The following is a 10,620-nucleotide window of genomic DNA, read 5'->3' as shown; positions in this document are numbered from 1 at the left end:
CTATGACACAGCAATTACATTACTAGGTATGCACCCAAAATACACAAATACTAATTCAAAGAGATACATTCACCCTGATGCTTATAGCAGCATTATCAACAATAGCCAAACTACGGAAACAGCTCAAATATCCATCAACTGATGAGTGAATAAAGAAGGGGTGGTATACATAACACAATGGAATATTATTCAATCATGAAAAAGAATGACATTTTGCCATTTGCAATGACATGGATGGAGCTAGAAAGTATTATGCTAAGTGAAATAAGTCAATTAGAGAAAGATGAATACCATATGATTTCACTCATGTGGGATTTAAGAAACAAAACAAATGAGCAAAAGAAGAAAAGGAGAGAGGTAAACCAAGAAAGAGACTCTTAAGTATAAGAGTCAGAACAAACTGACAGTTACCTGGAGGAGGTGGGTGGAGGGATGGATTGTATAGGTAATGAGGATTAAGGAGTGCACTTGTGATGAGCAGTGTTGCATGGAAGTGTTGAATTAGTATATTGTACACCTGAAACTAATATTACTCTGTATATTAGCTAACTGTAATTTGAATAAAAACTTTTTAAAAAGGCACAGTGTTGAAAATAATGACATAGCCAAAGAAGAACTCATTGATGAACTCATTTGGACAAAAACTTGGCCACAATTGGTGTTTAACTAAAAAATTGTGGTATTCGTTGAAAGAAGTCTGCCTATCTTGGTCTTATAAAGTAAGCTATGAAAGCTTTAATTAATTACATTCATAACAATATATTTTGAGAACCTAGATTTTCAACAGTTGTGACCATCCAAACAAAAGATCAAAATCAACTGAATATTACATGCATATTGCCTTGTCAAAGGGCACCTCATGGTTTATTCTTTTGTTCAAGCTATGTAACTACTGCCTTTACACTCTTTTTTTTTTCTTTTTAAACATTTTATTTATTCATGAGAGACACAGAGAGAGAGGCAGAGGCACAGGCAGAGGGAGAAGCAGGGTCCATGCAGGAAGCCCAATATGGGACTTGATCCCGGGACTGTGGGATCACGCCCTGAACCAAAGGCAGACACTCAACTACTGAGCCACGAAGGCGTCCCTACACTAATGTCTTTTAAAAATAAATTTTAGCTAACCTTGTCAAGATTTTAAATGTTTTTTGTTAATCAATGTGTTAACAAAGAATATATGTATTATTATGTCACAAATTAAAAAACTTTTTGATAACTATTTCACTATAGTTTCCTTTGTAATCCAATTTTATTTCATGCATTTAAAAATATTACTCTGAGAAGTGTCCATAGGCTTCACCAGACTAACATAAGGTCCATTGCACAGAAAGCTTAAGAAGTTCATGGTTTTTCTGAAAAGTTACAATAGAAGTGTCTGATGAAAGGGTACCTGACTGGTTCAGTGGGTGGAGCATGCAACTCCTCATCTCGGGATTGTAAATTCGAGCCCTATGTTGGGTATAAAGAATTACCCATGTTGAGTATTTTTATTCAAAAAAAATAAAATCTTTTTAAAAAAGATTTTATTTATTCATGATAGACACAGAGAGGCAGAGATACAGGCAGAGGAAGAAGTAGGCACCCCATGGGGAGCCCAATATGGGGCTCCATCTGGGATCACAACCCGAGCCAAAGGCAGATCCTCAGTCACTGAGCCACCCAGGTGCCCCCCAAAATATAAATCTTTACAAAAAAAGTATCTGATGAAGACAGCAATATGCCTTCCAATATTGGAACCATCAGGAGCAATCTCATGACATTACTTATGATCTCAGTCTCTCATCATAGCAATTGGAAGACTACCTCCTGCTTGTTTTAATGATAATGACTTCATGTATTACCAGTGATTTAGGCCAGGCAGCTGCCTAGATTCCTGTTTTTGACTCTACCTATTGGGACAATGATTACATACATTTAAGAGGAAAATAACATAGGTGGCTCAGTCAGTTATGGGTCCAACTCTTGATTTCAGCTCAGGGCATGCTCTCAGGGTTGTGAGATGGAGCCCCATGTCCGGCTCCACCAAGCTCCACCAGGCTCCACCAGGCTCAGCTAGGAGTCTGCTTGAGGTTCTCTCTTTCCCTCTGCGTCCCCTGACTCATGTGTGTGCGCTCCCACTCTCTCTTTAAATAAATACATAAATTTTTACACATCAGTGTAAATATGAATTCTGAAGATAGTTCAAAACTTTCTAGTGATTCCTTTCGATTTTAGATGGTAGCTGTTTTTAAGCTCCTCATAGAAAGGTCCCTTTTATCTTGAGATAACGTAAAACCCCTAGGAGGGTTTCCATATAAGAGGTGTGTTTCCATACAATAGTTTGTCATCACCCTTGGGTCCATCAGTAATGACTTAGTTATAAATACAAGGCTCATGGGTAATTTTTATGAGATAGATATCTATTTTTTTCATATATATAATGTATATATTATCCCAAAAGGCTTAAAAATAAACAAGAGTACTGACTTCATGCATTTTGGGAAGTGTGAGGGCCACTACGCTATTCTGCAAAGCTTAAATCATAGGACACCTCTGAACCTCCAAACTAATTCCCTTCTCCTTCTCTTCCCAAAGCCCTAAGATCATCGCTTGCACTCAGGAATCCGTTGGTTGAACAGAGGGAAATTCTGCAAATTTAAATTCTAGATAATGCTGATTTATTGAATGCATTCCTATTATTGCTTTCTTGCCCAAAGTTTGCCCTCAATACACACATGCACACACAAACCACATCTTTAAAACCTTGAGAGTGGGGGGGGGGGGGACAAAAAAAAAAAGGCAACACAAGGCATCCTGACGTCCGCCTAACGGCTGATTTTACTGCCACCGCGTCCACGAACGGCGGACCGGGTTGGGAAGGTCTGAAATTCCGAGGTTCCACGTCTGAACCGCGGGGACTCGGTGGTCCTCCGACGCGGGGGCAGCGGCCAGCCACGTCGCGCGCTCGGGCCCCGGCTCCCCGCGCGGAGGCAGCGCGCGCCCCTCCCGCCGCCCCGGCCTCCGCGCGCGCGTCCTGCCTTCCCGTCCCTTTCGCTCCTCGCAGCGCGGAGCCCGCGCCAGCCCCGGCCCCTCCGGCCGTGCCCTCCTCTCGAGAAAAACTCGTGCCTCGGCGGCGGCTGGGCGCGCGCGGGCCACGGCGCGGGGTGGCAACCTCCCGCGTCCCCCGCGGCCCGGGAAAGCGCTGCCGCCGGGAACAGCCGCCCCACTGTCGGCGGCCGCCGCGGGGGCCAGGGTCGCGTCGGGTGAGCGCGCGCGCGGGCGCAGACGGTGGGGCGGGGCCGGGGGCGGGGCCGGGGGCGGGGCCGGCCTCCCGCCCGGAGCACGCCCGCCCGCCCCGCCCCGCCCCGCCCCGCCCCGCCCCGCCGGCAGGGCCACCGGCTCCCGCGCCCGCCTCGGCCGCCGCCACTCGCCGCCGCGCGCCCGGCCCGCCCGCGCCCGCCCGCGCCCGCCCGCTCCCGCCCGCCCCGCGCGCCGCAGCCATGGGGCCCCGAGCCGCCCCGGCGCCCGCGCTGCGGCTCCTCGCGCTGGGCATGCTGCTGTGGCGGGCGGCCGGCGCCTGGGAGCTCACGGTGCTGCACACCAACGACGTGCACAGCCGGCTCGAGCAGACCAGCGAGGACTCGAGCAAGTGCGTGAACGCCAGCCGCTGTGTGGGCGGGGTGGCGCGGCTCTCCACCAAGGTGCAGCAGATCCGCCGCTCCGAGCCGCACGTGCTGCTGCTCGACGCCGGCGACCAGTACCAGGGCACCATCTGGTTCACCGTGTACAGGGGCGCCGAGGTGGCGCACTTCATGAACGCCCTGCGCTACGACGCCATGGTAAGCGGGCGCCCCGCGGTCGGAGGCCCGGGACCGAGGCAAGCCCGCGCGGAGGAGCCGCGCGCGGGGGCGGGGGGCGCCGCCCGGGTGCAGCCGGCTCCGGCCGACGTGCCAGAGATGCAGACGCAGAAGTGCCTTGCAGAAAAGGAGTGGAAATACCAGTGAGGGCGACCAAACACCAGACACCCCGAAGTCTGGGGAACGAACAAGGGGTGGTGGAAGGGGAGGTGGGCGGGGGGTGGGGGTGACTGGGTGACGGGCCCTGGGGGGGCACTTGGCGGGATGAGCACTGGGTGTTATGCTGTATGTTGGCAAATTGAGCTCCAATTAAAAAAAAAAAAGTGCCTTGGAAGATTCGTCCTAAACGGGCTGATGCTGGGTCCCCCGCCGGAGCCCGGGTGTTTGGAGGACAGGGACTCCGCCCCTCCTGCGAGCGTCAGCTGGGCACCTGGGAGCATTGGCAATTGTGCGGGGTCAGGGACCGGGGTAGAATGCTTTATTTCGATTTTATTGGAAGGAAAACTTAGGGCCAAAGAGGCGGAGTACAGTGTCCTGGTCGCCAGCTCCAAAAGAAAGAAACCCGGTAAGAATGGGTTCCAGGATATAAGGGAAGGGAGAAGAAATGGGTAGGAAATATCAGAGGGGGAGACAGAACATGAAGACTCCTAACTCTGGGAAACGAACTAGGGGTGGGGGAAGGGGAGGAGGGCGGGGGGTGGGGGTGAGTGGGTGACGGGCACTGAGGGGGGCACTTGGGATGAGCACTGGGTGTTATTCTGTATGTTGGCAAATTGAACACCAATAAAAAATAAGTTTGTTATAAAAAAAAAACAGAATGGGTTCCAGGTCCCTTAGACGTCCGAGCTTGAGCCCGGTTAAGCTCACAAGCCCCGCCAGATTCCTGGCTCCGCTGTCTTCTGTGTGCAAGTTACATAGTCGCGCTGCGCCTCAGTTCCAGCATCCGTAGAACAGGGACAAGGGATCCACCTCGGCGGGTTCCCTGGCCGTAGTTTGGCCTCTGTAAATGTTAGTTCTTACTATTGCCAGATACCACGCTGCAAGTGTTTTTTTTTTTTTTTTTTTTTTTAAAGAAAGGAAGAAAGAAACTTCCAGAGAGAAGCAAAATGCGAAACACTGGGGTTTCAAAGGATTTGGGTAAAACCAATTTGGCAGCACAGATTTAGAAAGAGAGTCCGACTGAAGAGAGGAGGCACTCCTGAAGTGTGCAAGCATTGAAGTGCACGCTCCCAAATGCTCTGTGAAAGGCAACGCTTTATTTGCTGGACGAAACCCTAGAAAATGAGCAGAGAAGGGTTATGCAGTCATACATATGACCAAAGCATGTATGTGGTTTATTTTTTTCATCAAACCACTACCCAAGTTTAACCCAGTGTAAAATCCTAGAGTAAAGGGATTCTGTGGAGAAACAGGGAACAAGAAATCTTCAGAGCTTTAGAAGAGGAAGAAAAGAGCAAGGGTCCGTTGGGAAGGAAAGGAGAGCTGTGGTCCAGTCGGGGCCACAGAGGGCTAACAATACAATTGGCATGAAAACAGCACAGAGGTTATTTTTTCCCTAAAAACCTAGGAGAAAGGAGGACAGGAAAAGTTGATAAGGTAAAGCTGTTTGTTTTTTGTCCGCCAACAAGAAAGCTCATTCTAGAGAGATGAGAGATGGGCAGAGTTCCTCTCCACTCTGTCGGTTGTAAGGTTCTCAGGGACACTGAAAACAGCAATTCAAACAGCTCCCTAAGCTCCGGAGTCCATGGGTGGGTCTGGACCCCACAGAAGAATGGTGGGTCTCAAGAACCCTGTATGGTCTCTCACCTTTGGTATCTCCATAGCCTGATGCTTTTGCATGGGATAAGGACAGGATAAATACTTGTTAAATTGAATTGTTACTAGCTTATGCCTCCATTTCCTCCCATAGGGGTAAAATAAACATTATGTGAGTTTGTTTTGGTTTCACATCTGAATCATAACTCTTAATCTTTTCTTTTCGTGACACCCTTTTCTCCACAGCTAGGTGGTCTCCTTTTGGTGAAAAAAAAAAAAAAATGGAGCATTCCTGGTTTTCCCTAATACAAGCATTTTCCTCCTTAAGTCCAATTGAGCCCGTGATATTAACCACCATGAGCGTTTATGGTAGGACACTGGGTGAGGCTGGAGCAATTTGCTGCAAGTTACAGCGCATCACCCCTGGGACTTACTTAGAATGCTTTTTGTTGGATGGAATAATTTTCTTTTAAGTTTCACTCAAAATAATTGCACTGGGTGCCTGAGGAAAAATAGGCTACTATATAACATTGACAGGAGGTAAAAAGGCAGAGTCTAATGGCCATGTTCCTGATAGTATCTCATCGTCTGTGCCCTTCTGGGGTTTGACAAACATGATTTGACCTGCAAAAAATATTTATTTATTTATTTATTTACTTGTTTATTTATTTATTTATTCATGAGAGACGCAGAGACACAGGCAGAGGGAGAAGCAGGCTCCGTGCAGGGAGCCCGACAGGGGACTCGATCCCGGGTCTGCAGGACCACACCCTGGGCTGAAGGCAGAGCTAAACCACTGAGCCACCCAGGCTGGCCTGACCTGCAGAACTTTTAATCTTGTTATGCTTTAGCATGCAATAAAGTCCTGCCATATTCCTGTTTCACAGATACTTTTCATTATCATTTTGCTTATATTATACTAGTCCCAGGGGATTTATTGCTGTTCTGCTGTAAATGTTTGCCTATTCCACCCACTGGCTCAGCACATCTTCAAGCCCAGGAAGCTAGAGATTCTGGTTAGGGTAGAAAGCAGTTGTGGAGGGGCGTCTCCAGTTCTGGAATCTAGCTTAACACCAGGAGTTCCCTAGAGCTGGAGCCTCTGAGGAGGTACATACTTTCTAGACCTGCTTGTCCCCGTGAGAGCTGCTGGAGCCTTTCTGATGCCTCTGGAGGCCCGAGAGCAAGCCTGGAGACTCCCCTAGACCCAGCTGCTGGGCAGAAAATTCTAGAGAGAGAATTTCAGAAGCCACTAGTTGGTGTAACTGCCTCAGTGGAAGAATGAATGTCCCCTGAGGCATGAGGAAGACAGCACAGATGCACTCACGGTGTGAGCCTGGCTGCGTTCCTTTCTCTGAGCCTCCTGTTCCAGACTGTGAAACAAGAAGGATAACCCCACCCCTCTGTGTAGGATTTTTGTGAGCAGTACATAAGATAACAAATGTAAAAATCCCTAGCACCCTGTTCGGTCATAGGAAGTGCTCAGTAAAGGTCAGATCTGGGTGCCCTGCCAAGGGGTAGGGGGTTGAGGGGGGAAGAAGTCTGTGAGGAAGGAAAGGTTTGAGTTGTACGGTGTCATTTTATCTGATTCTGACTGCCTGGCTACTCTCCCCCTCTTCTGCCCTCCCCCCCAACATCTTTTCTAATCCCCATTGTGTAAACTGTTCTTAAGGTTTCCTCATAGAGTGGACCTGTGAAAACCCCCCTAAAGCACACAGTCCAAGAGATTCCTCTCCAGAGGAGGAAGTCTCAGCCTCAAGGTATGCTGTGACAGAGAACGCTTCCGTGGAGAAGGGCGGCCTCCTTTGGAGCTGGCCCTGCTTCTCAGGCCCTTGTCCCGAGCCCACTCTCTGTCCAAAAGACTGCCCCATTAGCCTTAGCAAACTGCTCCTTGGTGCCTGAGCCAGCAGGCACGGTGGGGACCATGACCCTGCCTTAACTTACCCAGGGGACCTCTAATCAAATCTCCTGAGCAACCACTCTGATGTTCCTGTTTGTTTCTGTGTGTACCTGCAGAACTTTTATCAGGGTTTTTGGGTTTTTAATTTCTGTAACCCGTCCTGTTGCTCAGCTCATTCTGTTTCTATTGTCCTAAACTGGTTGTGGTTTTTTTTTTTTTATTATTTGAGTATAGTTGATACACGGTATTACATTAGTTTCAGATTATGACATAGTGATTGGACAAGTGTATCTGTTAGGCTGTACTCGCCACAAGTGTAGCTACCATCTGTCACCACACAGCCATACAACACTATTACAGCGGCCTTGACTATACTCCCCGTGCTGTGCCTTTTATTCCCGTGACTTCTTCTGTCCGTAACTGGAAGCCTGCATCTCCCACTCCCCTTCTCCCGTTTTGCCCAGCTCCACAGCCCTTGCTTCTGGCAACCATTAGTTTCTTCTTCATTTATAAGTCTGATTCTGCTTTTTAAACTGGTTGTTTTCACATTTGTCCATGTCACTCTGTGTCTGCTCTGTGTGTTACTCTGTGTCATGGTACACAGAGACCACCATAGATTTTACCACCTGCTCCCCTGGTAATGTTTTGGGACACAAATACACTGCTCTGAATAGCTTCCTGCAATTCCTGCCTGTGAGGATTTCTTCAGGATCCATAGCCAAGGGCAGGATTACTGGTCCCAGGATGTGTATCCTTACTTTGACTAAACTGCCAGATTTCTTCCGAGTGACTGGGGTGCTGTATTCTCTCCAACCTCCACACCCACACAGAGGTGAAACCCCAAATCCTTACCCATATCTTCTTGCAGCGTTATCCAGCTTTCCAGTAGGTATGAAATGTTATCTCATTATTTGATCTTGTATTTCTGTAATAACTAGGGACTTTGGCATATTTACTTTCTAAGTTCCTTCTTCCCTCATTGCATGTTTACATCCTTTGTTCTTTTTTAAAAATTAGGGTTAGGGGCACCTGGGTGGCACAATCCGTTGAATATCTGACTCTTGGTTTCAACTCAGGTCATGATCTCAGGGTCCTGGGATGGAGGGCCCCACCCCCCAGTCCTTGTTCAGTCCTGGGCTCTGCACTCAGTAGGGAGCCTGCTGGAGATTCTCTTTCCCTCTCTCTCTGCCCCTCCCCCACTCAAGTGTGGAGCAGGTGCTCACTCTAAATAAACGAATAGGGGAACACCTGGGTGGATCAGTCGGTTAAGCGTTGGACTCTTGCTTTTGGCTCAGGTCAGGATTTCCGGGTTGGGTAATGGAGCCCCACATAGGGCTCCCTGCTCAATGGAGAGCCGGCTTCCCCTTTGCCTCTCCCTCCACTCACCCGTGTACATGTGCCGTCACTCCCTAAAATAAATAAATAAATAAATAATAAATAAATAAATAAATAAATAAATAGGTTTGCTCTATTTTTCGTGATTTTCAGGAGTTCTAGGTATTGATCTGCAATCAATTTTGGACATTGCAAATATTTTCTGATTATGTTATGTCTATTAATCCATAGTGTCTTTCGTTGAATAGAAATCCTTCATTTAGCATAATCAAATTAATCTCTTTTGCCTTGTGATTTGTGCGTTTGAAAGTCTACATAAGAGTTTATTAACTTGAAGTTTATCATCCCCAGTACTCATCGCCAGAAATTCAGAGATCAGTGATGCTCTCTGCCTTTTGAGAGATGATAAATCTATAATCTGGGGCTATGCCCTTCACCTCTCTAGGTCCCAGTTTCTCATCTATAAAATAAGAGGTTTGAGAGATGATAAATCTATAATCTGGGGCTATGCCCTTCACCTCTCTAGGTCCCAGTTTCTCATCTATAAAATAAGAGGTTTGAATCCGCTCATCTCTGAGGTTCCACATATTTCTAAACAAACCACTGGACCAGCCTGGACCAGAGCTGAAGCAGCAGGGATCACAGATGATGAAGTTGTGTTGGGTTTACAGGCCACCCTGAAAAGTTTGGGCTCTCCTCTGTTGTCACAGGGGGCCATTGGAAGTTTCTGTAGAGGGTGACTGTGGTATTTAAAAAAAAAAAGAAAGAAAAAAAAAGATACTTCATCTTTGTTCCCAGTTCCTGGCACACAGCTCCCAAAACCTTTGGAATCTCCGAGTGATGAGCGTCTTTTGTATGCTAATGAGATGAATGACGGCTGGGGGCCACCTGATAGCTTTGGACTGGGAGTTAGAAAATCCCAGCCATGATTAGAGGATTGGAACTTCCAATCTACCAGTATAACTTGGTTGATCTCAGAACTTAATTTTACACAGACATCTGAGTCTGCCTGACAGCTCTCCTAAGTCTCCCTCACCGTTACAGTCACAACAGCTGGTTCCTTGTAGAGACATGCCTTGGGTCTTCTCCCAGGAACCCTCAGTTGGCCACTGTTTACAGATAAAGAGGTTCTCAGAATTTGAATGGAGTGTTACTCTGTTTGTAATAGAAAATGATGGCCTAAGGAATGGTAGGATGGTGAGCCCAGTTTCAAGCCTGTTGTCCCTAAGGCCTATTTATTCATTCAATCCTTGAGTATTCACTAAGCACTACTATGCTAATGAGATGGATGATGGCTGGGGGCCACCAGATAGCTTCGGACCGGCTGTCAGAAAATCCAAGCCATGATTAGAGGATTGGAACTTTCAGCCTCCCCTCAGCCTCCAGGGTGCGCAGCGGAGCTGGAGATTGTGGCACTACATGTGTCAGGCCCCATGCTAAGTGCTGAGGACAGTGACTCAGACCTGCTGGGGAGAAACCTGCTATTTGGGGGATAGAAGGCAGTGCCCAGTTGAGCCTCTCTTGACCACACAGAGAGTGGGCAAGACCTGTGAAGGAAGGGGATAAGCAGAGCAAAGCAAAAATGACTAAAATTCTAATACCTGACTCTGGGAATTCAAGAACCAAAGATCTGGTCTGCGGAAGACACACCATCAAGCCCACATATGTGCCATATATGCCCAAATGCATAGTGGGCACGTTTCCTCTTTTCCCCAGAAAACTAACCCTGAGCCAAGAGAAGTCACTTTGTATTCGGATGCTTTCAAAGTCTCTCACATCAAAGAAACTCTCAGAATT

The 10,620-nt window shown here is 47.7% G+C and overlaps 1 protein-coding gene across 1 annotated transcript in view; it reads left to right on the top strand.

The window, feature by feature from the left end:
- Positions 1-3,449: 3,449 nt before the first annotated feature.
- Positions 3,450-10,620, top strand: part of NT5E (5'-nucleotidase ecto) — a 45,306-nt gene continuing 38,135 nt past the window's right edge. Inside the window, exon 1 of the mRNA XM_077903174.1 lies at positions 3,450-3,818. Within this exon, the coding sequence (XP_077759300.1) occupies positions 3,480-3,818 (339 nt within the window). The 5' untranslated portion in view covers positions 3,450-3,479. The remainder of the gene's footprint in view (positions 3,819-10,620) is intronic.

This window comes from Canis aureus, chromosome 7 (genome assembly GCF_053574225.1).
Source record: "Canis aureus isolate CA01 chromosome 7, VMU_Caureus_v.1.0, whole genome shotgun sequence".
In the NCBI taxonomy this organism is placed as follows: Eukaryota; Metazoa; Chordata; class Mammalia; order Carnivora; family Canidae; genus Canis; species Canis aureus.
Note: the sequence above shows the minus strand (reverse complement) of the source record. Positions and strands in the feature narration are given on the sequence as shown.